The sequence below is a fragment of the Martes martes genome (assembly GCF_963455335.1).
Source record: "Martes martes genome assembly, chromosome: 4".
NCBI classification, from domain to species: domain Eukaryota; kingdom Metazoa; phylum Chordata; class Mammalia; order Carnivora; family Mustelidae; genus Martes; species Martes martes.
In genome coordinates, this window is record NC_137891.1 from 86474475 (window position 1) to 86501847 (window position 27373).

The 27373-nt window shown below is 46.4% G+C and overlaps 2 protein-coding genes across 5 annotated transcripts; both read right to left on the reverse strand.

The window, feature by feature from the left end:
• Positions 1–9: 9 nt before the first annotated feature.
• BNIPL (BCL2 interacting protein like) lies at positions 10–9052 on the reverse strand. 4 transcript variants are annotated; one of them, XM_080800418.1, is made up of 10 exons: positions 8075–9052; positions 7146–7241; positions 6646–6710; positions 5967–6191; positions 2985–3167; positions 2711–2813; positions 2315–2446; positions 1445–1531; positions 1159–1257; positions 10–667 (listed from the first exon to the last, which is right to left on the reverse strand). In XM_080800418.1, the coding sequence occupies exons 1-10, from the start codon at positions 8116–8118 to the stop codon at positions 631–633; spliced, it is 1071 nt and encodes a 356-aa protein (XP_080656544.1). In that variant the 5' UTR covers positions 8119–9052; the 3' UTR covers positions 10–630. The 4 variants fall into 4 exon arrangements, with proteins under 4 accessions (XP_080656544.1, XP_080656547.1, XP_080656545.1 ...); XM_080800421.1 differs by lacking the exon at positions 5967–6191 and having other exon boundaries at positions 8075–8229; XM_080800419.1 differs by lacking the exon at positions 1159–1257 and having other exon boundaries at positions 19–667.
• Positions 8755–27104, reverse strand: PRUNE1 (prune exopolyphosphatase 1). The gene is made up of 8 exons (XM_080800415.1): positions 26872–27104; positions 19698–19790; positions 18944–19146; positions 17387–17571; positions 16710–16868; positions 15301–15395; positions 13007–13165; positions 8755–10683 (listed from the first exon to the last, which is right to left on the reverse strand). The coding sequence occupies exons 1-8, from the start codon at positions 26908–26910 to the stop codon at positions 10255–10257; spliced, it is 1362 nt and encodes a 453-aa protein (XP_080656541.1). The 5' UTR covers positions 26911–27104; the 3' UTR covers positions 8755–10254.
• Between the last annotated feature and the right edge of the window lie 269 nt (positions 27105–27373).

Sequence of the window (27373 nt, forward strand, 5' to 3'; positions counted from 1 at the left end):
TTCCTCGGAGCCGGACTTAAACCTCGCATCGCAGTTTATTAACCGCTATGGATCGGAATTTACTAAAGACGACAAAAGTACAAGTTTTGAAAGCACTCCTTCCCGGACCCACAGGCAACAGCTGTGACAAAGAAGGGAGCTGCAGTTCTTCCAGGTTTAGGGAGCTGACTCCCGGTTCCCAGCAGGCTGCGCGGTGAGTTAAGCCCTGCCCTCCCCTCCACCTCTCACTGAGCCTCACAGACTGCTAGCATGCCCCGGGGGGAAAGAGTCTCAGCACCTCCACTTACAGGGGAGGAAAAGGACACTCAGAGAAATGCGGTTATATTTGCCCAAGGTTCTGCAGCTGAAGCAGGACCAAACCGTGCAGCCTTCCCCATTCCCCTACAAGATGCCACTACATGCACCCCCTATAGCTGAACTGATGATCACTGGGCAAATGAGGTTCCAGACTTTGGAGCCCTGCTTTGAAGGCACGGTCATGAGAAGAATGAGACCCCAGGGAAATGTGAAGGTCCTGTGGTACTGGGGTTGAGGAGGAGGTGGTTTAGGGAACAGCCCAGATATTTCAGGGTTAGGGCATAGGCAGATTAATCTTTGCTTGGTTCTAAGGCCCTTGATTCTTTTCTTCCTCTAGGTCCCTCGTGAGCCATGGAGCTCCCGGTCCAGCCTAGGAGAGAAAAACAAAAAAAGTAGGACCTGGGTTTTACTCACTCGTTTGGGGACAGAAGCCAGAGAATTGGAAGAGTCAAAGATTGGGTGTTTGAACTGGTGGTCATCAGGCTCCTTTGTCCCCTAGGCCCTTCCCACTGGGTATTTTCTCCACTTTGCTGCCCTTCTTGACTTCTTAACTTCTACGACTAAGTTCTGTGCTGTGAATATTCCTTTATTCTCTGATGCCTCAGCACTTATATGTATAGTTTTTTTTTAGTATATGTGCTGCCGAAGCGAGCACTGTATAGTTTTTTTTTTCCTTTGTTCTTGTTGGATGCAGGCCTTAATTTCTTCTCTGGGTGGGCACAGTTTTCCCGATACAATGAAGCATCTAGAAGCAGGGCCTCTATCTTTTAGTTCCTTTGCATCTCCCCCAAGGCATTAAGAAAGCTGGAACTGGCTTTATACATCCCACCCCAAACTCTTCTCCTCAAGCTCAGGACTCACTGTCTGACAGCTTCAGGGATGTGAACCTGATCCAAGGAGATGAGTTGGGCCAGCTCTCCCAGGCTGTTCAGAAAACGGATCTTTCTTGTAAACTTGGAACTGAAAAGAGAGGAGGATAAACCAGGTTGTGTGTTGTACTGGGAAGAGGGTTCCTGGAGACCCTTACAAAGGGCAATGTAACAAGCAGAGCATGGTTAAGACTAAAAAGAGCCAGGCTGGGGAAAAATCTTCTTCATCTTGATTTTGAAAATGGGGGAGAAGACATCCTTGTCCTCAGAGCTGGTACCTGATGAAGGGCCGCAGCAGTGCCAGGAATGCCTTCACGTACCAGGTGGCATGGACAACCACCAGGGCACGCAGGTTCTTCCGGAGCCTGAAGAATAGGAAAGAGATCATTCTACTCTTCTTCTACCTTCATGCCAGAAGATCAGGTGGGGCTACGTTCTGTGCTTTAACTTTCTTCACATCTGCAGTTTCTAGATTTCTCTGGCAGTGGGGTCTAGTCCCCCCTCCTTGGCCTGTAATCTGAGCTCCACCCATTGCGTTTAGCCCTTTGTGCTCCTCATTTTTAGGCATTCCTCTTGTCAGAATCCTTCTGCCCCAACTCCCTCCTGTGCCCTACCCTCACAGAAATTCTCGGCTACTCCCCTTTTCCCATGCCTCCCAGGACTGGGACATGAGCTAGAAAAGTGAGCAAAGGGAAGATGGGGCAAAGAAAAAGGGAAAAGGAACATCTCGGGGAACAAAGCCATATGGGTCAGGTATGGAAGGCGGAGAAAAGCAGAAAATGGCGGCCTGGGCAGTAAACTAATTGGCGAGATGGGGAGAAAAGGAAGGGGTATGCCACCTCGATTTATTGGATTTTCACACATGGCCAGTAGCAAAGCTATTATAATTGCCATTATGCAGAGAAGATAACCGAGTCCCAGGGAAGTTAAGTGACTTGTCCAAGGTAAATGATACAGCAGGTAAATGATGGAGGCAAGATCTGAAACCAGGTTTCCCTGACTCTGAGAGTACAGAAGATGGGAGAGGCCTGGAAAGGGTTGGAGAGGGACAAGGAAAAGAGGAAGGGACTAAATGGAAGAGGAAAGAACGGAAAGAGGGAAAGAAAAGGCGTAGTGGGAGTTGCGGCCCTCCTGCCCTCGTGGCTCACCGCTGGTCCAGAGTGCGGTAACACTGGCGCATCCAGCCCAGAGGTGGGACCTGGGCCCTACTCGTGCCTCCACTCAAGTGAACAAGCAGGTAATTTTCAGCAACCAGTAGCTCCAGAGTTCCTACCATATACCTGGGGGGCCGGGAGGGGATACAACTGTCAGGGGAGGTACATGCTTGGGGTTTGGGGAGCGAGAGGGACAAGCAGGGGGAGAAGCAGGATCTCCCCCAAGCAGGGAGCCCAACGAGGTGAGTCTTGATCCCAGGGCCCCAGGATCAGGACCCGAGCCAAAGGCAGACACTCAACCAACTGAGTCATCCAGGCATCCCAGGGGGTTCTTTTTCACTCTTCCCTCCTTAATATCCCCCCTGGAGCCCTTCAGGGCTTCCACCTCACCTGAACAAGTGTTCCATGACATAGGTGTAGTTGGGGATGCTGCTGCTGGGTAGGTAACAGGAAGAGAAGATGATAACGGCGTTGAGGCCATCACCATGGTAACCTGGAGAGGACAGAGGGAAAATTCATTCAGTCAGCAACTAGGTATGACAGACAGTACATCTGTTTAGCTTGAAGGACTCTGAGGATTTTAAACCCAGGGACTGAGTTTCCAACTTCGGTATTCTATTCAGTAAGTCGCAGGTCTTTCCCTGCCACATATCTGAGCAATTACCTCCATGAGAGAGGACTTTCTTATAGAGCTCAATGACAGTCATGTCCACTCTCTGCTCCCGCTGTCCTGTCCGGAACACCCTCCAGTGACGACCATCTTCTCCAGCCACATCCCACACACAACCCCGGCCCAGCCTTTCTGCTGCCTCACTGGCCCCCAGACCCTCTGCCCGGGGCAGGTCATCTGAAAGAGAGGGATGGGGAAGGGTCAATAAGGCATAGTACAGACCTTCAGTATCTTCTAACTTCCCCAGGTTTCTAGAGTGGATTGCTCTAACCTCTCATTCCTCAGTTTTTTTTCTAGGATTCCAGCGCTAGTTTGTCCAGTGCCTTGCTGGTTTCTCTTTCCTCTGACTCACAATCCTCACTTTTTCACTAGACACCGGCCTTGAGGTAACCCTGCACTATGGTAGGTCTGTGACCCTTGCCAGTATTAGTTTTCTTCTAGATTCTTCCTTACTTTTTGTGCCTTTCCTTGGATAAACTCCTCTGTTCCCATGTCTTCAATAACCACCAGTAAGGTGGTGATTCCAAATTTGCCCCTCTAACCCATGTCCCTAAATGCTTAGAGTGGACACCTTTAGTTTGTGTCTTTCTGTCATCTCCAAGCCACCAGACCCAAGTGTAATTCAAACTCCTTCTCTTCCTCCTCTCTCCCATATTTCCATTCTGGATGAATGACTCTATCCATCGAGGTAGCTGAGAGAGAAAACTGATATTATCAAAGATTTTCTCTGTCAGCCAACTGGACTCCAGATCTTCTTCTATATTATCTCCACTATATTCTCTTATCATTCTCTCTACTACTACTGTCTTGATTCAGGTTCTTAGCATTTCTCATCTGGCCTTAGTGCTAGCCTCCTAACTGGTTTCCATGTCTCTAGTCTGTTTACTCCATTTCACCCTCTGTCCCACAGCTAGAGCAAGCTTTGTTTTCTACCCAAATGGCAATATACCATACCCACTAATTCTGCATGATCCTTCCTTGGCAATGGAAACAGCTGCCTCATCTTAAAAAATGGTTGTCTGTTTGGCTCAGTTGGTGGAGCATGCGACACTGACCCTTGATGGTGGGGTCGTGAGTTTGAGCCCCATGTTGGGTGTAGAGATCACTTAAAAAATAAAAATCTTAAGGAAAAAAAAAAAGTGTTCCAGGGGCACCTGGGTGGCTCAGTGGGTTAAGCCTCTGCCTTCGGTTCAGGTCATAATCTCAGGGTCCTGGGATCGAGCCCTGCATCGGGGCTTTCTGCTCAGCGGGGAACCTGCTTGCCCCTCTCTCTCTGTCTGCCTCTCTGCCTACTTGTGATCTCTCTCTCTGTCAAATAAATAAATAAAATCTTTAAAAAAAAACATATTCTATAACATGGATACACCATGTAAGAATTAATACTCTACTGACCTTTTGGTTGTTTCCAAGCTCTTTAGAGCCATTAAAACTGATCATGTTACTCCCTTGATCAAAACCATTCAGTGGCTACCCTAAGACTCAACAACTGCACTACTGGGTATTTACCCCAAAGATACAAATGTAGTGATCCAAAGGGGCACCTGCACCCCAGTGTTTTTAGCAGCAATGTCCACAATAGCCAAACTATAAAAAGTGCCCAGATGTCCGGCAACAGATGAATGGATAAAGAAGATGTGGTATATATATACCAGCCACCAAAAAACAAAACAAAAAAACCCTGCCATTTGCAATGATGTGGATGGAAGTAGAGGGAATTATGCTAAGCAAAATAAGTAAATCAGAGAAAGACAATTATCATATGATCTCACTGATATGTGGAACTTGAGAAACAAGGCAGAGGATCATAGGAAAAGAGAGGAAAAAATGAAACAAGATGAAACTAGAGAGGGAGACACATCATAAGAGACTCTTAATCTCAGGAAACAAACTGAGGGCTGCTGGCGGGGATGGGGAGGGATAGGGTAGCTGGATGATGGACATTTGGGAGGGAATGTATTGTGGTAAGCACTGTGAATTGTGTAATGAATCACAGACCTGTACCCCTGAAGCAAATAACACATTATATGTTAACAATAAAAAACAAATTAAATAAGTAAGTAAGTAAATAAATAAATAAAACCATTCAGTGCTTTTTCATTGCCTATAGGATAAAATCTAAACTCCTCAGTGTGGTAATCCCCATGATATGACTCCTACCAACATTCAGAAGCCCATTTGAGCTCATTCAGAAGCTCAGGTAACAGCTTGGACATGTGATTGCTGTCTGAAGTCGAGGGCAATCTTGTGGCAAACTTGGGAGGTCTGTACTAACTCTAGTCAAGCATCACAGGTGAAACTCTAGGATACCCTGTTGACGTCTAGAGAAGTGGAGAATTGGTTGGTGTGGGTAAAACTCATATATTTGGTGTCAGAAGTGTTGTGAGTAGAGAAGAAACAAAGTTTTCCTTAATATTAAAATAGTCATGCCTAATACTTTGAACTCCCCAGCATGTCCAACACGCCATGCTCCTACCCAAGTTGATGCTTCTACCTAGAACGCCTCCCCAGCTACCTGATAAAGACCAGCTCAGAATCACCTCTTTTGTGAAGTCTTTCCTAATGCCTCTCAGGGAGAACTGACCTTGTCCTTATCCCTGCATACATCCCTATAGGTATGTAGACCATAATCTTCAACTACACTTACTTGTATATGTGTTAATTTCTTATTAAACAGAGAAATCCCTGAGGGTAGGACAATCTTATTTATCCTTATAACTCGGTTCTCGCTCAATAATAGCATATTACAGTCACTCAATGAAAGCTTCCTTAACAAAGGACCCTTCCCACCCCTCTACTGACTACTCTCACACTGGATCTATGGACTCTACCCTTCCATTCTGAGGAAATAAATTTTGCTGACCTTACCACTTGGTCCCTACCTAATTGTTTCTAACTTTAGTCCCATAAAATCCAACCTGAGCTTCTTTAACTCTAGCTTCTACTTTTACTAGCTCAGGTCTCAGGTTTCTTGCCCACCTTCCCATTCAAATTCATGTCCACTGTCCAGCTGCTCTGAATCTGAAGGTGTCTCCAATTCGTCTACCTCCAGGTCAGAACTACCATCAGGAGAAGAAGGTACAGAGTTTGTGGGAGAAGTTCCATCGCCTCCAGTGCCCTTGGTCAGATTCAGTCGCAACTCTGGGGCAGAAAGACGCTTCCGCATGGGGCGTGGGCCACACAGGGCTAAAGTGCTGGGTGTACCTGCAGTTGGGATAGAGGAGAAAAGAATAGAAAAGCCTGTGTTGGCAGGGGAGTTAGGAATTCCTGCATATGATAGTGATATATGGGGTGAATTCTAAAGAACTTCCACGGCGGGGGGTGCCTGGGTGGCTCAGTGGGTTAAAGCCTCTGCCTTCGGCTCAGGTCATGATCCCAGGGTCCTGGGATCAAGCCTCGAATTGGGCTCTCTGCTCTGCAGGGAACCTGCTTCCTCCTCTCATTCTCTCTCTCTCTGCCTGCCTCTCTGCCTACTTGTAATCTCTGTCTGTCAAATAAATGAAAAAAAAAAAAAAAAGAAAAAAGAAAGAAAGAAAAAAGAAAACTTCCACGGGGGCTATTTGGGAAAGTAGCAGTGGAACCACAAGGGGGTGAGGGCAGCACAGCCCTTCACTGGCCTAGAATCAAGAACTTGTGGCCTAGGTTCGAATTTACCTACCTGCCTGTGAGCCTCTCTCAGGATCATCAGGACCTTCAAAAGGGTCGGCTTCTTCAGGAAGAAATCTAGAGGGGAAAGGTTACAAGGGGGGCAGAAATGCAGGTTAAATGAATCAAGCCAGGTATCAGTTTATCAATCCTCTCACCAAGATATGACTTTTTTTTTTTTTTAAGATTTATTTATTTGAGAGAGAGAGTGTACACAAGCCGTGGGGGCTGGGGTTCGGGGGGTGGGAGGGCAGGGGCCACTGAGGGAGAGAAAGAAGGGAAGCAGACTCCCTGCTGAGTGCAGAGCCCAAGGCAGGGCTTGATTCCCTGACTCTGAGATCACCACCTGAGCCAAAAACAAGAGTCAGATGCTCAACTGACTGAGCCACCCGGCACCAGCCCCGATAAAATCTTACCACTCTTACTGCCCCTGCCTTCTTTTAACCCATCCTTCCTTCAAGTTCTAATTTATCATTCCCACCCTCCATTCAGGAGCATCCCTCCGGTCCTTACCTGGGGAATTCTTCATCCTGCCACTCCTCCTTCAGCTCCAGTTCCCCAAGTCTCAGGGATGCTGCTGGGCACGCTGCCTCGGCATTCTCCCCGGCCCTACAAGTCCCCCAGGAGAAGGGATGATCATGAGACAAACTAGGCCGTGTCTTAAGGGAGCTGGGTAGTAGGTAGGAGACACTGGAATGAACGGTAATGAAGGCACAGAGCAGAGCATAGGCCTGAAAAAAGACATGGGCTCTCGTCTCCTGGACAGATACCCCTACCACACCCACCACTACCTGGAGACAGATGAACCCTCCAGTGGGGCTTAGGAGCCAAGGGAAGATGGGAGGAAAGATGGGACACGGAGAACTAAGCCTATTAACCTCTATGGCGTTGCTCCACCTACACAGAGTGGGTAGAGATAGTCCCCATTACACCTGGCTGGAACCTGACAGACCTGCCCAGCTGTCACTAGGCAGAGTTGGGAAAGGCAGTACCTCATTAAGCCTGCCTTTCCTCCACCAGCTGGGGAGTGGTCAGGGAAAACCATGACAGAGGCAGACAGGTCGGGGAAGATGGTAAGGAGGAAGAGCAAGAGCGATTTGCTGGGAAGGAGTATCGGGACCTAAAATTTCTTTCTAGGTCAGCTTTCCAGAGGGCCATTCTGGGGAGTGGGTGTGAGAAAGCAGACAACAAGGGGTAGTTTTATAGACATGAAATAGAGAAGTTTCCTTTAAAAACAAAATGATAGGAAACTAACCTGAAACCCCCCAGCTCCCCAGTTCCTGCCTAGAGCCGCAAACTACCCCTTCCCTGCAGATTCATCCTCTTGCAGTCTTGTCTCTTCCAAGAAGCCGAGAATTGCCCTGGTCAGAGCTTGATGGTGGCAAAGTCCCTCAAGACTATTCATAGCTTGTTTCCAATCAAGTGAGCCAGATCTTACTTACCCAAGGTCTAACGTCTTTTCTCCCGCTTCTTGTGTGGTTCCCATCTCCACGGTCTTCCTGCCTCCCTCAGCCACTTTGCAGCTGTCCGGGAGCTTCTTGTCCCAGCTCCCCAGCACTTCTGTGTCCTTTTTCTCTGTCTCACTGTTGTTGCTCTTGCCTCCAAGGAGGAGGGAGGTGTGGAAGGGAGGTAACCTTGCCTTCAAACAGGTTTTGCCACCTCCCTTCCTTTCCCTTCCCAAGCAGTTTGCACAAAAGAAAACCCTGCCTATGTGGGGGCGGGTTTTAGGGAAGAGAGGACATTTTCTAAAGTGTCTTGTCTTAGGGGAGTTGAGGAAGGCAATTTGTTTTCTCTTCCAGACTCCTTATAACTTCTGGAAGCTGCTCTTTAAAAAAAAGAAAGAAAGAAAGAATAAAAAGGGGGGAAGGCAATGGTAAAAAAATTTTGGTTTTAAGACTATGCTTATAAAGCATAAGCAAGATTGGGAACACCGTTATTAAGAGCACTCTGGAAGAAGAAACGAATGAAAGGCTGAGGATACGGAGAGATGGAAAGGCTGTTGCTCTCCATTCCCCAAAAAAGTTAATGAAGGGAGACATTCCATAAGGCAGGAAGAAGGGAGATGAATCTTGAGGAGGCTGAAACCATTATCGGAGGTAAAAAGAGACAATAAGACCCCAAACAGGAAAAAAAAATGTATTTAATACTTTAACAAAATGCAAAATAAAGTACCCAAGTTAACAAAACATAAATTCCTTTGGTTCAGTAATCACACCACTATATTTACCTTCCAATGGCTACAGACATCATCCCCTCAAAGTAAAGTCACACCATCCCCCTCATACTGAAGACATCATGCCAAAACTATCTCACATACCCCACTGTCCAGTGGAACCACAGGCGACTTACATGAAGCTGGGCTGTGGGGCAGCCTGAAGAGGGACCAGTTGGTCTGAAGGGAAAAGGGAGACTCTACACATGCAGAACAAGTTGGTGGGGGAGTTCTCTGCTGGGTCACGATGGGATGAATTATACCCCTGTACATGCTACGTGAGGCTGAGTCCCTTGATACAATCACATAGAAATATAGACAATTTGGCCACCCCAAGCATTCTCAGGGAGGAGAGAAATGAACAAATACAGAGAAGCCAGGAGAGAGGTGATGGCAACAAGAGGCAGATCACAGAATACCAGAGAATATCCAGTTCAGATCCTTAGATTTACAGATGGGGCAGATGAGGCCTAGAGAAATGAAGTGTCTCACCAAGAGACACACAGTTCACGGCAGTCGGTATGAGAACTCCATACTTCCTTTCAATATGAGCAAGAAGAGAACGGGATGGACAAGAAATTGCCGGGCCTCCAAGGCACAGCCCAGAGCTGGGCTCTCACTGCAGTTCTTCTGCCTTTTGGGAAGAGTGCCTATGGGGTCTTAAGGCTTTCCCGGATGTCTCCTGAACTCTTAAGCACCAGGGGTCTTCTGGGTCTTTCTTGGGTCCCTGTGGCTCTGGGACCGTGGGATCCAGAGAAACTGAGAGCCAGGCCAACTAACCAGGAAAGAAGATAATGGTCTCTTAATTGCTCCCCACCGATCTTAGAAAAGTCATCATCAGCTCAGAATACAAAAGTAGCCATCTCGGCCTCGGCTATCATACCTAACTGGGGACAGAAAGAGGTCATGGAGATGGATTCTGCTGAAGGCTGAAAACTGGAAGAGGAGTTTGCAAAGCACACTCTATTTTCTAGCTAGCTGAAAGTAGGTATTCAATCGATAGCTGAATGAATGAGAGCATAAATGAATACACGGAGACAATGAATGTTTGGTTCCATGAGAGATACCGGTTCTGTCACAGAGCCTTACGGAGGGGGCGCCTTCTTGAGCTGCTTGCTGGAACTGTGTGGGTATCACACTGTACCCTCGGCAAAGGATATACAGGAGAGTCAACGCAGGTTTGAAGAATTCAATTAAATAATACGATCTGTCTGACTGGTAGAGATCTGGGGAAAAAGCAGGAAGCCATCCCTGAAGCAGCTGTTTTCTTTCACTTCTTTCTTCTCCCCAGTTCACGAACACAGTACACCAGGTCCCCAAGCCACGAAGACAGAACCACCGACACATCTCAAAACATGCATTTGAAGTGGTTCAAGGAACCTCTCTCTCCACTCTGTGCCCTCCCAGCAGTCACTTCGTAGACAGGGAGGCTGTGGTCGACTGTGACTGCGAGATCTGACTGCATTTCTCAAAGATGGCCTCGGCGGAGAGTCTGGGTAACCCCTGATCCAGCGGGCACTCATCCACCAGGCTGTTCATGGGCGTTGGGGGCAGTGGGGGCTCCTCCTCATCTTGACTCAGTCCGGGAACCAGGGAGTTACCCGCCCTGTCCAGTTCCCTGTCGGCCTGCTCCCGGCACACACCCTCTGTCTCCGGCTGCCCGGAAGGGATCTGCATGGACTCAAAATATGCTGACAGGGCCTCCTGGAGCAGAGGGAGAAGTTTCTTCCGAGAGATCTGGGTGTTGCCCTGAAGATAGGCTTGGAGGTGCGGGTGGGCGCTGGGGGCAGGGGTCAGCTTCAGGGATGGAGAATGGGAGCGTTCCAGAACTCCGCAGATCTACAGAGGAGACAGGGCAGGGAGATGGTGCATAAGGTGGGGAAGCAAACAGCTGTGGTTTCCAAGTTAGAGACTTCTTAGACAGAAAAGCATTTTTTTTTTAAATTAAATCACCCAGAGTTCAGTATTATTGCTTTGAAAAAAGGCACATTAGCTAATAGTATTTGGAAACAGAAGACGCATTTGAGATCATATATTTCATTTTATTAATAAGTAAACCCAAGCCTGAAAAGATTAAGTATCTTGAGCAAAATCATGTAGATGATGGGAGAGTCTGAATGCAACCCAGGACCCCAAGCTCCTGACATAGTGTTGTTTCAAGTGCTTAAAAACTGGATGGATCTTGATCCTTAGCTACAATGGGACAAGCATCTAGATTGAGGTCAGGGGCAAGACAGAGGCATAAAGAATGAATAGATCAAAGATCAAAGTGGGGGCAGAAGGTACACCAGGCACCATGTAGGGTCTGACCACTTACAGTTATCATCTCATAGAATCGTCACAACTACCTTGTAAGATTGGTATTAGTATTACCCTCATTTAAAGGTAGGGAAACAGGGACACCTGGGTGGCTCAGTTGGTTAAGCGGCTGCCTTTGGCTCAGGTCATGATCCCAGCGTCCTGGGATCGAGTCCCATGTCAGGCTCCTTGCTCCGCGGGGAGCCTGCTTCTCCCTCTGCCACTCTGTCTGCCTATGCTCTCTCTCTCTCTCTCTCTCTGACAAATAAATAAATAAAATCTTTAAAAAAAAAAATAAAAATAAAGGTAGGGAAACAGAGGCTTAGGTGGATTAAGTCACTTGCCTAAGGTCATAGTTTGAATGAAGCAGAGCTAACACTTGAACCCAGGACCACCACCGAAGCCAGTGTTCTAAACCACTCTTTTATATAATTTCTACCATGGGAGTAAGAAGAGAAGGTAGGGTACACTGTGAGAAGAGGGGTGCACTGGGGGAGACTTCAGCTATCTGCACAGCTTCAGAGAACAGCAGGAGGGGGGTGTCATGGGGAGAAGGCAGGGACATTTCGGAAGGTGGGGAAGGCCCTTCCCATGGCCCTTTCCTTCATGACATGATTAGTAAGAGCCACCATTCGCTCAGCCACCATTACTCTGAGCTGAGCAATGTGCTTGCCATGAGATCTTATGTTTAATGATGACATCAGACTAATCAGTGGGTGATATTAGCCATGTACAGACTCAGAAGTCAACTGACTTGCCTGAGCTCAAGGAGCAGGTAAGTGGCAAATCTGGGACAGAAAACATGTCTAGCCTTTTAAAACTGTAGTTTTTGGGGCGCCTGGGTGGCTCAGTCAGTTAAGCATCCGTCTTCAGCTCAGGTGATGATCCTGGGACCCTGGGATCAGCCCCAAATTGAGCTCTCTCTCAGCAGGTGGTCTGGTTCTCCCTCTCCCTCTGCCCGCCACTCCCCCTGCTTGTACATGCTCGCTTGCTCTCTCACATAAATAAATAAAACTGTAGTTCTTCCCACAGTGCCAAACTATCTTCCACTGGATGAAATTACATTTGCTTCCAGAAATGACTGAGCCACCCAGGAGTCTCTATAACATGGCTTTTTAATCTGATTTCAAGTTCCTTCTAGACAGGAACTGTGTCTCTAAGTCTCTTTGGAAGCTTTCTTTCTCAACAATAGTACAATTAAGACTATTCACATATAGAGAGAATGGGAAGAAACAAGGAGGGAGGATTCTGGAAAAAGGTCAAGGGACTCCTGTGTAAATATAAGAATCAAGGGCCACCTGGGTGGCTCAGATGGTTAAGCATCTGCCTTCAGGTAAGGTCATGATCTCCACGTCCTGGGATCCAGCCCCATGTTGAACCCCATGTCGGGCTCCCAGCTCAGCAGGGAGTCTGCTTCTCCCTCTCCCTCTGCCTCACCCCCTGCTTGTGTTCTGTCTCTCTCTCAAATGAGTAACTAAAATCTTAAAAAAAAAAAAAAAAATATATATATATATATATATATATACACACACACACCAAGGTGATCTTTTTTTTTTAAGATTTATTTATTTGAGAGAGAGAGAGAGAGAGCGAGCGAGCATGTGTGTGCACATGCACGGAGAGGGGGGCAGGAGGGAGAATCTCAAGCAGACCCCCCACTGAGCGCTGACCCTCCCCCCGCCATGAGGGGCTCCATCCTACAATCCATGAGATCATGATCTGAGTGGAAATCAATAGTCATACAACACACTCAACAGACCTGGCCACCAAGGCACTTCCCAAGGACAGGTTTTTATAGCACAGGGTGGTGCTTACAAGCAGAGCTCTCTATATGGACCTCAGGCTGGAGAAGAGACAGACTCACCATCATTCGGAGTGCTGCATGGGGACAGAAAATAGCCAGCTGCCGCACTGGCTCATTATGAATGTTGAAAAAGATAGTCATGGTGACCAGGACATCACAGCTGTGAGCCTGGCAGAAAGCATGAAGATCTGCAATGAGGCCAGACCTCTGCAGAAAGGCCTGAAAGAGAACAAACAGGGCAGCGATAAGGGCTACAGCAGGACCCTCCTTGTCATCAGCAACAAAATACGATCACGAAGGGTTTCTTCCCATTTTAACCTAGGGCTTATACTCCATAAGAAAGGCATCTCATATTTACTCTGTGTTATCTATGTGCTGGGAAGCAATAGGTAGGACAGGGAGAATATAGGTTTTGGGTTCAGATAGAATTGGTTTGAAACTCAGCTCTATGACCTATTAGCTATATGCTCAAGGAGTTTCTTTAAGCACCTCAGCCTTGAGTTTCTTCATTTGTAAAATGAGGATTAAAACGTTATTAAAAGTGATTGTTTTATTTTATTTTTTTAAAAAAGTTGATTGTTTTAAAACTTAAAGCACGATCACGTGTGGAACATGCCTAGCATGTACAAGGCTCTCCTGCTCTTGCCATCAAACAAGCAAGGCCTTTGTCTCAGAGGTATTTTTATTCCAAGACAGAACAATGGGGTATACAAATAACAACAAACCGGCCAGCTGCGTCCTTGACTCTTCCTTCTTGGCCAATCTCGACTCTTTCGCAAAGTCTCAGGTAGTATTTTCTCTACTGGATAATACCATCAGCTATTTCAGACCGGGCTTTGCTGACACACTTTTTTAAAAAGATTTTATTTATTTATTTGACAGAGAGATCACAAGTAGGCAGAGAGGCCAGGCAGAGAGAGGGGGAAGCAGGCTCCATGCTAATCAGAGAGCATGGATGTGGGGCTTGATCCCAGGACCCTGAGATCATGACCTGAGCCAAAGGCAGAGGCTTAATCCACTCAGCCACCCAGGTGCCCCTGCTGACACATTTCTAATGTGTTGATTTGTACTGTGTCAATTTATGCTACTTAGCAAGCCTTTTCTGTTCTTATGTTTGTTTCTCAAATGAGGCAGCAAGGGAAGAGACCTGGCTCTTTTGTTTTATTGAAATTATTTAGTATTTTTACATAGTTTTTAGTAGAAAGCTGTACAGATGATGAAGGAATGTGTTCAGATCAGGTTGTCAAATGATTTAAATCAATATGACATAGAACCAGCAGTAAAATACCATTATCAAAGTTATATTCAGTCACCCATTCAACAAAATTTACTGAGCACCCACTGTTGCCAGGTACTGTCAAAGGTGCTAGAGATACAGCAGAAACAAAAGAGACAGGGTCCCACCTCTGGTGGAGCTGATAAACTACCAGAGGAATCTAGGTAATAAACAAGGAAACCACAAAATTGATTACTTCCATTAAGTGCTATGAACAAAATTCAAAAATTGTTAAGAGATTTTTGAGCACAGAGGATATTATGTCAGTAATAGCAGTCAGGAAAAACTTCTTAAAAGAGGGAACATCTGAATTAAGATCTGAGTGATAAGAAAGAGCCAGCTCTGCAAAGGAAAAAGCCAGTGCAAAGGCCCTGAGGTGGGAATGAGCTTAATGGTTCCAGTGCACAGAAAGAAAATTAGGCTACAGCACTGTGAGTGCAGGAGTGGGGCTGGAAGGAGATGAGGTCAGAGAGAGAGATGAAGGCCAGATCAAGGAGGGCCCTGTAAACCATAGCAGGGCCTTTAGCTTCTATTAGGAATGCAAAGAGGGATGCCGGGGTGGCTCAGTCGTTAAGCATCTGCCTTCAGCTCAGGTCATGATCCCAGAGTCCTGGGATTGAGTCCCACATCGGGCTCCCTGCTCAGCAGGAAGCCTGCTTCTCCCTCTCTCTCTGCCTGCTGCTCCCCGACTGTGTACTCTCTCTCATAAATAAATAAATAATCTTAAAAAAAAAAAAAAAAAAGGAATGCAATGAAAAGGCAGCAGAGGGAGAGGGCTGATTTGACTGACTTACATCTTTTTTATTTTGTGGTGTTTTTTTTTTTAGACTTACATCTTATAGAGATCACTCTGGCTGCTATGGGGAGCATGGTTTGTAGGGTGCAAAAGCAGAAAAACCAGTATGCAGCCTATCATGGTGGTGCAGTGAGAGGTCATGGACTGTTGGAGTGACAGCAGACATGACAAAAGGTACACAGGTATGAGATACATTACGGAGGGGAGCCAGGAGTGAGGGGCAAGGTTGCACATATAACTGAGGGCTTTCTCTCCCCACCCACACCTCCACTTTGCTCTTACCTCCAAATCCATATATATTGCACTAATGGCCACCTTGGTGCCTTGTCGGAAGATGGTCTTCTGGTCCTTTCTCAGCATCTGCTCAGTGGTCAGTCCTAGACAATGGATGTGAGACCAGGCGTCAAACAAGAGAGCCCAGGGTCCCTTGACCAGGAAGGTGAGGACACCAAGATGGGTCAAGGATGAGGAAAAACATAGCCTCTCTTTGGAGGCAATAGGGAGATAACCAAGAATGCAAATTACATAATAAAAAATTATTTTAAATAACTAAGTCACAATAGTTGCTGTTTCCCCTTCTTCACAGTTTTAACTTTCTACAAGTACATGTGGTACTTTTCTTTCTTTCTTTTTTTTTTTTAATGTCAACAGGTGGTATCTGGGCAAAAAAGTTTTTTTGTTCTCCTCCTCTGTCCTTTGTATATTCACCCTCAATGTTTCTTCTATTTCCCTAAACAATCATCTAGATCTCACTCAGATAATTTAGTATTCCTTCAGCAGATTTTACTTATATACCTATATTCCCTGGTTAGACTAGAAACCTGACAATCTTTTTTTTTAAATTTTTTAAAAAGATTTTATTTATTTATTTAACAGGCAGAGATCACCAGTAGGCAGAGAGGCAGGCAGAGAGAGAGGAAGGGAAGCAGACTCCCTGCTGAGCAGAGAGCCTGATGTGGGGCTCGATGCCAGGACCCTGAGATCATGACCTGAGCTGAATGCAGAGGCTTTAACCCACTAAGCCACCCAGGAGCCCCCAAACCTGACAATCTTATATATTCCTCCTCTTCCTACCCAATAGCCAGGATAGAACAATCTAGTAAATGATTGGTAAGTTCATGATCAGACTCAAATACTACCTTGGTTCTCTCTGCCATAAAGCTTAAATCATTATGCATACTCTGAAATTGTTTCAATGGTGTTCAAGAATACAATGAACAATCAGGGCACCTGGGTGGCTCAGTTGGTTAAGCAGCAGACTCTGGATTCTGGCTTAGGTCATGATCTCAGGGTCATGAGATTGAGCCCATGTTGGGCTCTGTGCTGAGCATGGAGCCTGCTCAGGATTTTCTCTCTCTCTCTGTGCCACTCCCCGCCAACTCTGCACACTCTCTGTCTCTCTAAAAAAAAAGTACAATGGGCGTGCCTGGGTGGCTCAGTGGGTTAAAGCCTCTGCCTTCGGCTCAGGTCATGAATCCAGGGTCCTGGGATCGAGTCCCGCATCTGGTTCTCTGCATCGGGCTCTCTGCTCAGCGGGGAGCCTGCTTCTCCCTCTCTCTCTGCCTGCCTCTCTGCCTACTTGTGATATCTGTCAAATAAATAAATAAAATCTTAAAAAAAGTACAATGAACAAGTCTTGCCCATCTGTTTTCTCAAGTGGAAGGGAGAGAAGTCAGTTTACTGTTTCACACCTGATACATCAAATTTTGCCTTTTGTAGAGAGTCAAAGATGTCATTTCTCTTGGGCAGATCTGGGAAGAGGGCCTCCAGTTTCTCCACATATTTGCTGTCTTTTGGGGTTGCCTTTCCAACTTTCACGTCCATGTTGACACAGTCCAGGATGATTGTTCCTGTAGAGACAAGACAGAACTCAAATCCTATGGCCTTCCATTTGCGACCTCTAGAACACACATAACCCTCAAACCAGACGGACATAATACAGAGAAGACCATGTGGCAAACTCACTGAAAATGAAACAAGAAACTGGGACTATGTCTTGAGTAAGACTTCCCAAATCCAAACTAAAATGTAGGCAGGAAAACGGGGAAAAGGCAGAAAGGGTGCCTGAGCATCCCAGTCATTGGAGATCTTGAAACCAAGTCAGAGAGATGACCTCCCTTCTGTAGGCCAAATTCCATTAAAGAAACTTAGAAGTCGGGATAGAGTCTCACATCAGGCTCCCTGCTCAGTGGGGAGTCTGCTTCTCCCTCTCCCCTTGCTTGTGCTCTCTCTGACAAATAAATAATATTTTTAAAAAGAAAGAAAGAAAGAAAGAAAGAAAGAAAGAAAGAAAGAAAGAGGATCTAGACTTAAAAAAAAAAAAAAAAAATAGACCTTTCTACTCTCCTAACCCAAAAGCCACCCTCACCATGCAGAAGGGCTGCAGTTTGCCCGTCCAAAATCTCTGGCGCCCCCTGCAGGATTCTCTCAGTCACCAGGGTAGCGCAGGACCCCACCAGCTCAACGCAAACGTGGCAGGGAGGGCAGTGTTTCTGCTCGATGGGCCGATGGTCTAGCACCTCTACCACTGCCTCCTCTAGGGCTGCATCACTTCTGTGGGGGGGGAAAGAGAAAGGAAGATAGGTAGGGGCACTCCAGCCGGTTCTAACCAAATCTCCACCTCACCCATGAAGGAAAATGCACATCTTGGGCAAACCACAGGGAACTTTGGGCACTTCCACCTCTGCCTCACTGTTCTCAATTCTTTTCTTTCATGCTGTAACTGAAGTCATCTTTAAATAGTGTGTAAGTGAATTTGGTGAAGTATCAGCCACAAGTATCTTATCCAAGTATCTGATGCCCTTCGGAGTTTTCTTTGACTGACACCCTTGACATCCAATCTCTCATTTAAATCTCTCCTGTCATCTCAATCCACTTAATACCCAAATTCCATACAGTTCACCAGATTCTATGGCTTCTATCCCCATCCCCCCACCATGGCTCTGCTACTGCCTTATTCTAGGCCCTCGATATCTCTCACCCAGATCATTCCAACAGTTTTCCTAACCAAAGACCTACTCCCAATCTTGGACACCTACCCCCCCCCCCCAAGCTCTTGGCCACAAAGCAGCTGAATGGTCATTTGAAAAATGCAGATTTGATTCTGTTAGGATCTGGAATAAATATAACTCACAATAGTCCCCCACTACCCTAACACCAAGTCTAGTCTCCTTGGCAGGGCCTACAGGATCTCCACCATCTGGTCCCCACTGACCTTACTAGTCTCACCTCTTCGTCTATCCTACTACTCTGTCACATTTTATGCTCCAGTCAGGCAAAACAAATTCCAGTTCTCCCAATTCACTATGCTATTTCATGCCTGCCTGGCTTTGCTCATATTAATTCCTTTCTCCACCTGGATGCTCTTCCTAACTACCTTGCCTCCCCACTCCAGGAGCAAACACTCAGGAATGAGATCAAGGGTCAACTCTCTTAGGAAACCTTTCCTCACACCCTCCACTCCCCTTGAGTACATTTAACTACCCCATCCTTCATGCACCTCTTGTCCTCTAGAGTGTCAGTTATCACACACCTCTAACACCCAACACAATGCAACTAAGGAGATCTTGCCTTATGTAGGAAATAATTAAAAATAAATTAAAAATTAAAAATAGAGTTGCAACCATTATTCAAAGGCTTCTATTACAATAAATCTGCCACAAAATAATGATACCAAAGGCAGATTTAAATGATTTGAGTTCTCCTTTAGTTTGACCTCTCCATGTTTCTATTTCTTTTTGTTACTTGCAAAACTGAAAAACTAACAGTATTTTCTGTTGATTTTCTGTATCTGATATGACCTAGCAATCACAAGTGGCCTGTGAAATCCCCAAGAGAAGAAATTCTTTCTTCCTCTCTTTATTTCTTACTCATCAGAACTCAACATGGCACATGATAAATACCGGCTTAACTTCCTTCTACTTACTTGGGTAAGACATGATGGTCAACAAGGATAAGGGTGAGTTGGCCAGCTTGGTGCAAGGCATGGAGGTCAATCTCATCCCGGAAAATCAAGAGGGACTCTGGAATGTTAATCTTCTGAAGGAAGAAGACATTGTCACCTCGCAGAGGTAGCTCAGCACGATTTATATTTAAGACTGGCACAAAGACTTCCTCAGCCTCTGTAGTCTGGATAAGGAAAGTGAAAAGAACACATGTTTGGGGATAAACAGGAAAAATGTTTGGGGATAAATAGGAAAAATAACAAGATTATTGGGACTAAAGGAGATGTGATCTTGGGTAAGTCACTGCATTTTTCAAAGCCACAATTACCAAGTTGATAAAAATAAAAGGACAACTCTTGCCCTCTCTCCTTCTTAGCATAACATGAAGGTCAACAAGAAAACTCACGGAAAAGACATAGTTCTAGATGTTGCAAAGAAGGGATTATCAGTCTTCAAGAGCTGACCTGGGCATGACATCACTGGTACCCAGAAGAACTCAATAATCAACTGCTGAATATTGCTTTATGATTTATAAATTCTTCAAAATACATCTATTCATTTGATCCTCCCAGCAACATTGCAAAATAGTATCATTTCAGTTTCTGCAGATGGTAACCTGAGACTCCACAAAGTTAAGGAATTTAACTGACCCAAGACTAAATAGTGTTAAGTCTCAGAGCTGGGTCTTGCATCCAGATTTTTTCATTCTAAGGGACTCTGTCGCTAAGGACTCACCTTTGCCAGGTAAAAAGCCAGAGCAAGAGCTGACACCATGGAGTCCAAATCACAGGCTTCATTTCCCAGGACAACGTGTAGCGGCCGGGACTCCTGGTGAGGAAAGAGAATGGGACACTAGAAGCATCTCTATTTCCATTTACCTTACATGAGAGCAGGGCTTCACACACCTTTTTTTTTTTTTTAAGATTTTATTTATTTATTTGACAGAGATCACAAGTAGGCAGAGGCAGGCAGAGAGAGAGAAGGGGAAGCAGGCTCCCCGCTGAGCAGAGAGCCCCATGTAGGGCTTGATCCCAGGACCCTGGATAATGACATGAGCCAAAGGCAGAGGCTTTAACCCACTGAGCCACCCATGCACCCCTGAACTTTTATTTTTGTAATTTATTATCATTTAATATTTAGTATTTTTTTAAGTATTCTCTACACCAAATGTGGGGCTTGAACCCATGAGCCTGAGATCAAGAGTTGCACGCTCCACCGACTGAGCCAGCCAGACGCCTTGGAACTTTTATTTTTAAAGCCTTGAAAAGCCCGGCTATTAATAAGAACAGAGGAGGGAGGGATATCTGCTATTTATTACTAACCTTGTTCTCTTGCATCTCCCTAGCTATCAGAGTCTTAAATAAAATGCATTAAAAAACCACAGTGCCCACAACAGCAGAGACAAAACAGTTTTGCTTTGTTTGGAAACATTTATTTTATTGAATATGCCACACACTGCTCTAATATTTTTACATGCATGAACTAACCATTTAATCTTCAAAACAACCCCAAAGAAGTAGATACTTTAAGAATTATTATTTCAGGGGGCGCCTCGGTGGCTCAGTCATTAAGCGTCTGCCTTCGGCTCAGGTTATGATCCCAGGATCCCGGGATCGAGCTCCACATCAGGCTCCCCTGTTCAGCGGGAAGCCTGCTTCTCCCTCTCCCACTCCCCTGCTTGTGCTCCTGCTCTTGTTCTCTCTCTCTCTATCAAATAAATAAATGAAATCTTAAAAAAATATATCTCTTTAGGGGCACCTGGGTGGCTCAGTGGGTTAAGCCTCTGCCTTCAGCTCGGGTCGTGATCTCCGGTTCCTGGGATTGAGCCCCACATCGGGCTCTCTGCTTGGCGGGGAGGCTGCTTCCCCCTCCTCTCTGCCTGCCTCTCTGTCTACTTGTGATCTCTCTCTCTGTCAAAAATAAATAAATAAATAAATATATCTCTTTAAAAAAAAAAGAATTATTACTTCAGGAATGCCTGGGTGGTTCAGTCGGTTGGCCGTCTGCCTTCAGCTCAGGTCTTGATCTCCTAGGATCGAGACCCACACTGGGCTCCCTGCTCAGTGGGGAGTCTGACTCTCCCTCTGCCTGTCACTTCCTCCGCTTGTGCTCAACTCTCTCTGACAAAGAAATAAATAAAAACCTTAAAAAAAAAAAAGGAATTATTATTTCATTCCAGGAATGAGCGTTCTGCCAGATACAATGAGACCATAAAGTCCATGGCTCAGCTTAGGACACAAGAATTCTCTCTTACTTTTGAACTTCTATCTCAGCCGCTCTCTGACAAAGGAAGGGTTCAGAGACAAACTGAGACATACCAGTTACAGCAGAGTCTCCTAATTTTAGTACTATTGGCATTTTGGACTGGATCATCCTTTGCTGCAGGTGGGGGCTGTCCTGTGCGAGGGAGGGTGTTTGGCAGCATCCCCAGATTCTACCCACTAGATGCCAGGAGCAATCTCAGGCATGACAATCAAAAATGTCTCCAGATTTGCCAAATATTCCGGGGTTGGGGGGGCCAGGGGCAGGCAAAAATCACTACCAGCTGAACACTACTGGGTTACAGACAGGTGAAAATCCAAACACTCTGACTGCTTCAATCAGGAAAGATTTGCTAGATGCAAGAGTTTCAAAAAGTAGGAAAGGAGTTCAGGGGAGCAAAACAGCAATGAACGGTTATCAAGTAATGTGCTATAGGAGGAAAGGGAATCTAAGCGAACCTAGAATCATTTTGCCTATTTGGCTGTTACCCACTCCTCTCCCTCCCTGTAGTAAGCTACAGCCAGAAAGGGATAATTTTACAATTATACCTCTGGTGACATAAATTGCCCCATCCAGTGACTAGATAGTTTTTTTTTAAGCTTTATTTATTTAAGTAATCTATATACCCAACATGGTGTTCAAACTCACACCCCAGAGATCAAGAGTCAGAGGCTCTTCCAACTCAGCCGGCCATGCACCCCAAGTTTTTTTGTTTTAAGCTACCTTTTTGTGCATCTCTGACTCCCAACACCCCAGAGAAGTACAAAACGCAGAGGTTACCTGTTGAGGTTTTGCTGAAAGGACCTCTGGAGAAAGTGTGTCCTTTGGTTCTTCCCTGTACCCATTTCTCCAAGGTGCCTCATGAGTGGTAGCCCACACTCACTCATACTGAACAGGAGGGGAGAGCAGAGATTCTTCCCCAACATTAAACTCTTTTCCTATATAATACGAGAATTCAATCCTACTGTAACTCCTCTAACTCACAAGTCCTCCTCCTGGTACAAGAGAAAGCCCCCCCCCCCATTTCCTGGATACTGCCCAGATGGCTATGGACCCAAGGGACAACAAAGCGGTCGAGGTGAGTGGCTGCAGAGATAAGGAGCTCACTGAAGTGATAAGACGGGCACCATGGTCCCTAGAAAGGGAACTGTATTATAGACATGCGTGGCCATATGGTTCTGACTCTGGAGAAAAAAGGGATGTGGAACGGCGGAAAGGCCGAGCAAGCGGGACAGACCTACTGTTAGACCCCCAAAGGAACTTTCCAAAACTCACTCCCATTAGTGCTGGTTCAGCTGAATCAGGACAAGTCAGATCCTCAGCATGGAGAGAAGGCTAAGCAGAAAAGCAGAAAGAAGGGACCACATACAACTAACTCTGAGGAGAAAGGAAATCCATGGGAAGGTAAACAACTAACCCCTTGCTCAGGCAAGCCAAGAGAGCAGCCAAAAGGAATGAATACAAGAGGAATCCTCTGGTACTTTTGCCACATCTTGGAAGAGGACTGAGCAGGGACTGTGGTGGCCTTCCTTTCGCTGTCAGGGTCCACCATCACCCCAATCTGTCCGGTCTATGCATCACCCACAAGACATGCTGTGCATATGCCCAGCTCTGCCCTTCATGCTCTTTGTTCTTCTGTCAGAAAGCAGCAGAACTGTCACTTGAAGAGATCACAGACTAGGGTTGAATCCTGGCTCTGCTACTGCTGCTACTTTTTCTAAAGATTTCATGTATTTATTTGACAGAGAGAGAGAGAGAACACAAGCAGAGGGGAGTGGCAGAGGGGGAGGGAGAAGCAGACTCCCTGTTGAGCAGGGAGCCCAATTTGGGGCTCGATCCCAGAACACGGGGATCATGACCCGCGCAGACACCCAAATGACAGAGCCACCCATGTCCACACTGCTCCCCCCACCTCCAGCTCTGCTTCTTACTTGTTGTGGGATTTGGGCCTCTCTAAGCTTCATTTTTTTGTTTTATTTTTTAATTTATTTTTCTTTTTATTTTTTTAAAAGATTTTATTTATTTATTGACAGAGAGAGAGAGAGAGATCACAAGTAGACAGAGAGGCAGGTAGGGGGGCGGAGGGAGCAGGCTCCCCACTGAGCAGAGAGCCCGAGGCAGGGCTTGATCCCAGAACCCTGAGATCATGACCTGAGCCGAAGGCAGAGGCTTAACCCACTGAGCCACCCAGGCGCCCATCATTTTTGGTTTTAAAAATGGTCATACTGTAACCAATTTCATGAAGTTGTTCTGAGGATTAAATGTGATAACCCAGAAGTGCCTACTCTGTGGTTGGAAAGATGAGCTGGCTTCCATCTTCTTTCTCTACCTGTCCCTCCTGGTCCATTCATGCCACCTAAATCCCCTAACTCTGTGTTGCCTTCCCTGACGACCCGCACCATAGCAATCCTCTTCCTCCAGACCTCCAGCTGCCAGCACTTGTGGCTCTCATATGGAACTCGCTATCTTTTCGTGGGCATGTGTCTTAATCTTGGAACATAGTTTATGACTCTGGTGACTAAACACTCTGCTGTTCAAAGAGGGGACACTTTGAGAACGAAAAGGGGTGCAATTATCCATTATGTGCGAACAAACTGAAACTCTCCTGGGCTGCCCACTTATAAGGCACCCTTCTCCTCTTCATTTAGGAAGAACATAGGTTAACTCTTAAGCCCCACCCCCACCCTATCCTCCACCAGCTGACAGCACAAACCAAACAGCCTCGCTTTTCTGACTGTCAGAGGAAGAGCAGAGGGCAGATCCAGCTATACTTAGAGCATGAAGAAACCCGAGCTGCCAATGGAAGAAATACAATCCGAGAGCCCCAAATAAATATAAACTTTTCTGCCTAACGAGCAAAGAAACCAACAAACAAAAAAATACACCCAAACCCCCTAGTCACAATGACTAGACCCTGAGGCTCTTTGTGACCTCAGTGCGGGGAGTGAGGATGGGCTCTACTTGCCTTCTGAAGCTGAATATGGTCTCGTGCCTCTTCTACGAAATAGTTAATGAGAGAAGGGAAAAAAGGAGACAGGGAGCCAGAACCAGAGAAGCCCTCCCAGCACAGAAAATGGAAAGGACTGTGGTGTCTGAAGGAGAGCCAGCCACTCCTGATTCCTGCCTTCTGCATTGAGCAGTGTAGACAACACAGATTATCTGAGGGCTGCTGGATGAACGCCTTGCCTACACTTGAAGGCGGCTCCACCCTGAAGCAAAGGTTTTCCCCCACTAGTAGTGAAAGATGAGTCACCATGAATAGGACATTTAGTTAAACAGGATTTCTTCTAAATGGAACATCCTACTATCTTTATGGCAGAGGCTGTAGAAAATTTATCTGGTATCAGATGCCAGAGGAAAAAATATATCAACAGGAGAGTTGGCTGGTTATAAGCTGTCTCTATCCTGTGTAAAAGTCAAGCACCCACATTTCCCGAAAAGTTAACATAACTTAACGGAAACACTCAAACTTTTAAGAGTCTCTGTCTAAATTGTGTCTTTCTTTACACAAGAAACAACAGTGCAGCCTCTGGGGAACTGGATGAGGAGAAGAAAAAAAGATCTTGTTCTTTTTCATTTTGGATGTTCTTTGTATTTAAGTTTTTTCACTGTGTGTATTTACCACTTCTGTAATTAAAAGCTAGCTAAATTGTTGGCCATCGCCTGTATGTCTTGCCACCAGTTCCTCTGCTAACAGTCCTAGAGTTCGATTTTCTTATTTCTCCCAGCCCTGGCTAGACTGTGTGAAAAGATCTCCAAGATACAACTTCACCTTCACAAATTTGGAAAAAGAAATATCTAGATTTTGCTCCTTAGGAGATGAATTCAGCAAACAAAAGGGGGGGGGCGGGTTCAGGATACCACCAATACTGGAAAAACCCAGTATTTTTCAGCTTCAGACTGCTGTAAGAGACATGCTATTAACCTGGAGGGACTCTAAAGTGTAGATGCTGAGGGATGGATGCATGCAACGAAAGGCTATTTAGTGCGGTTTTGGGTCCAAGGGCTCTTTATCAAATGGTGGAAAGGAGACCCATCATTTGGGTTATTGTGTGTGTGTGTGTTGGGGGGGGGATTCCACTGCTTAGCACTCAGAAGACTGCCACAAAGATTCTACACTGGTCCTTCAGTGACCTCCCTACAGTGGAAATCACAGGTAATGAAACAAATTGGTTCCAAATTGCTCTATGCTGGGGTGCCTGGGTGGCTCAGTCGTTAAGCCCCCACCTTCGGCTCAGGTCATGATCCAGCCCCGCATCTGGCTCTCCCTCTCCCACTCCTCCTGCCTGTATTCCCTCTCTCACTGTCACTCTCTGTCAAATAAATTTTAAAAATCTTTAAAAATAAAACAAATTGCCCTATGAATTAAATCAACGTTCCCCAAATTTGCATCTCACAAGGAAAAATTCGGTGCAACTGGTAATATTAAAATGGTCCTTTGCCCACCCAGGCGCCCCTAGGATTTGTTAAAGACCAGAATTTATCCACCAGGGGAATTTGTAGGGTTTAAGACACTTCAAAAGGGAGCGCCTGGGTGGCTCAGTTGTTAAAACATCTGCCTCTCGCTCAGGTCCTGATCTCAGGGTCCTGGGATTGAGCCTGCATGGGCTCCCTGCTCAGTGGGGAGTCTGCTTCCCCCTCTCAGCCCTCCTCTCTGCCTACTTGTGATCTCTCTCTGTGTGTCAAATAAATAAATAAAATCTTAAAAAAAAAAAGCCACTTCAAAAGGAAAGCATAGTCAACCATCTGTCTAGGTCTCCACATGGGCAGTGTCACTTGAAGTAGGGGGCCAGGTGACCTCCTAGAGCCTCGCTCTGGTCAGCTTTTTGCTGCTAACTGGAGAGAGCCTAATGTTGCTTGACCAGTCCGCATGGCGGGGAGATTCCAACCAGCTTAGAGTAAAATACGCCAAAATAAGTACCCAAAATAAGTCAAGCTTATAGTTTTGATTCCAAACACACTTCGCGCTTATCCCTTCCAGGCGGGGGATTCTTACATAATTTAAGTGCGTTAAGGCCAAAGAAGAAAACTGGAGGCAAAGGAATGCAAGTTTGGGGTCAACAACAGGTATGCCTGCAATACTGAGCATGTTTAGCTTAAAAAACAGATTTAAAGTAAAACATCATGATTCTAATCTAGAAGGAGTTCGGCCCGCTGGACGAAAACAGCTCTTCTTAGGTAGTAAGGCCCTGGGCAAAGGTTCTCTCGCACCCCCGGGGCTCACCTGGATGCCAATGGGCCAAAGAGGCCGCGTGAGCGGTGAACTGAAAGAGGGGCGGGGAGAAAGGGATAAATAAACCTAGCGCGGCACGACAGGCGGTGGCATGGCCCTCCACCTTTTGACGGAACTGACCCAGGCGACCGCGAGCAGAGGCTCAGACGCAGGTCCCAGATCCACGATTCCTCCTCCCAGCTCTAGGGGAGACCCCGAAGGCAGAAGCCAAAAACCGGGAGACTGAGCAGCATTCCCCTGAGCTAGGTTCTCTTGCCTCATTCCCCCGGCCCCAAGCCTGATCTGATCCCAAGCCCCGTCCCCACAATGCCGTGTTCTCTCCCCACACACCATCGGGGCTCCCCAGATTCCATATCTTTTTTCTTTCTGGACCTCATGCTTCATTCCTTACGATCACAGACTGGGATTCGTTACCTGCAGAGCGGCTCGACAACCCTGCAGGTAGTCCTCCATGGTGAAGTCCCAGGTGTGCCACCGCCCCTGGCCGTGGAGAGGTTACCAGGCGAACGCGCCCCGCCCGGGGACTCAGGGGCTAGGGGCGAAAGTCAGGAGGCGGGACTCGAACCTGCCACACAGCTATTCGGCCCCAACCTCCCGGAGGAAGTGCGTAATCCGGCACTCCTGGAGTGCGACGTCGCCCCGCCCCCAGCGGCGGAGGCGGAGCTCTGCGCCCAGAGACTCACGGGACCCCCTTCCCAGAGGCGCGAAGTGGGGCGTGGCGCAGGGCGTCCTGGGAAACGTAGTCCAGAAGTTTCGAAAAGGCGCCAAGAATGGAGGGAAGGAGAATTTTTCGAGATTACTCATTTGACAGAGAAATATATATGTGTCACAGTAACCTGTGTTTGTGGCATCTGAACTTTCACTCTCGAGTTAGGTTAAGTATAGCATCTTTCCATATAGTACATCGAGCATCTGG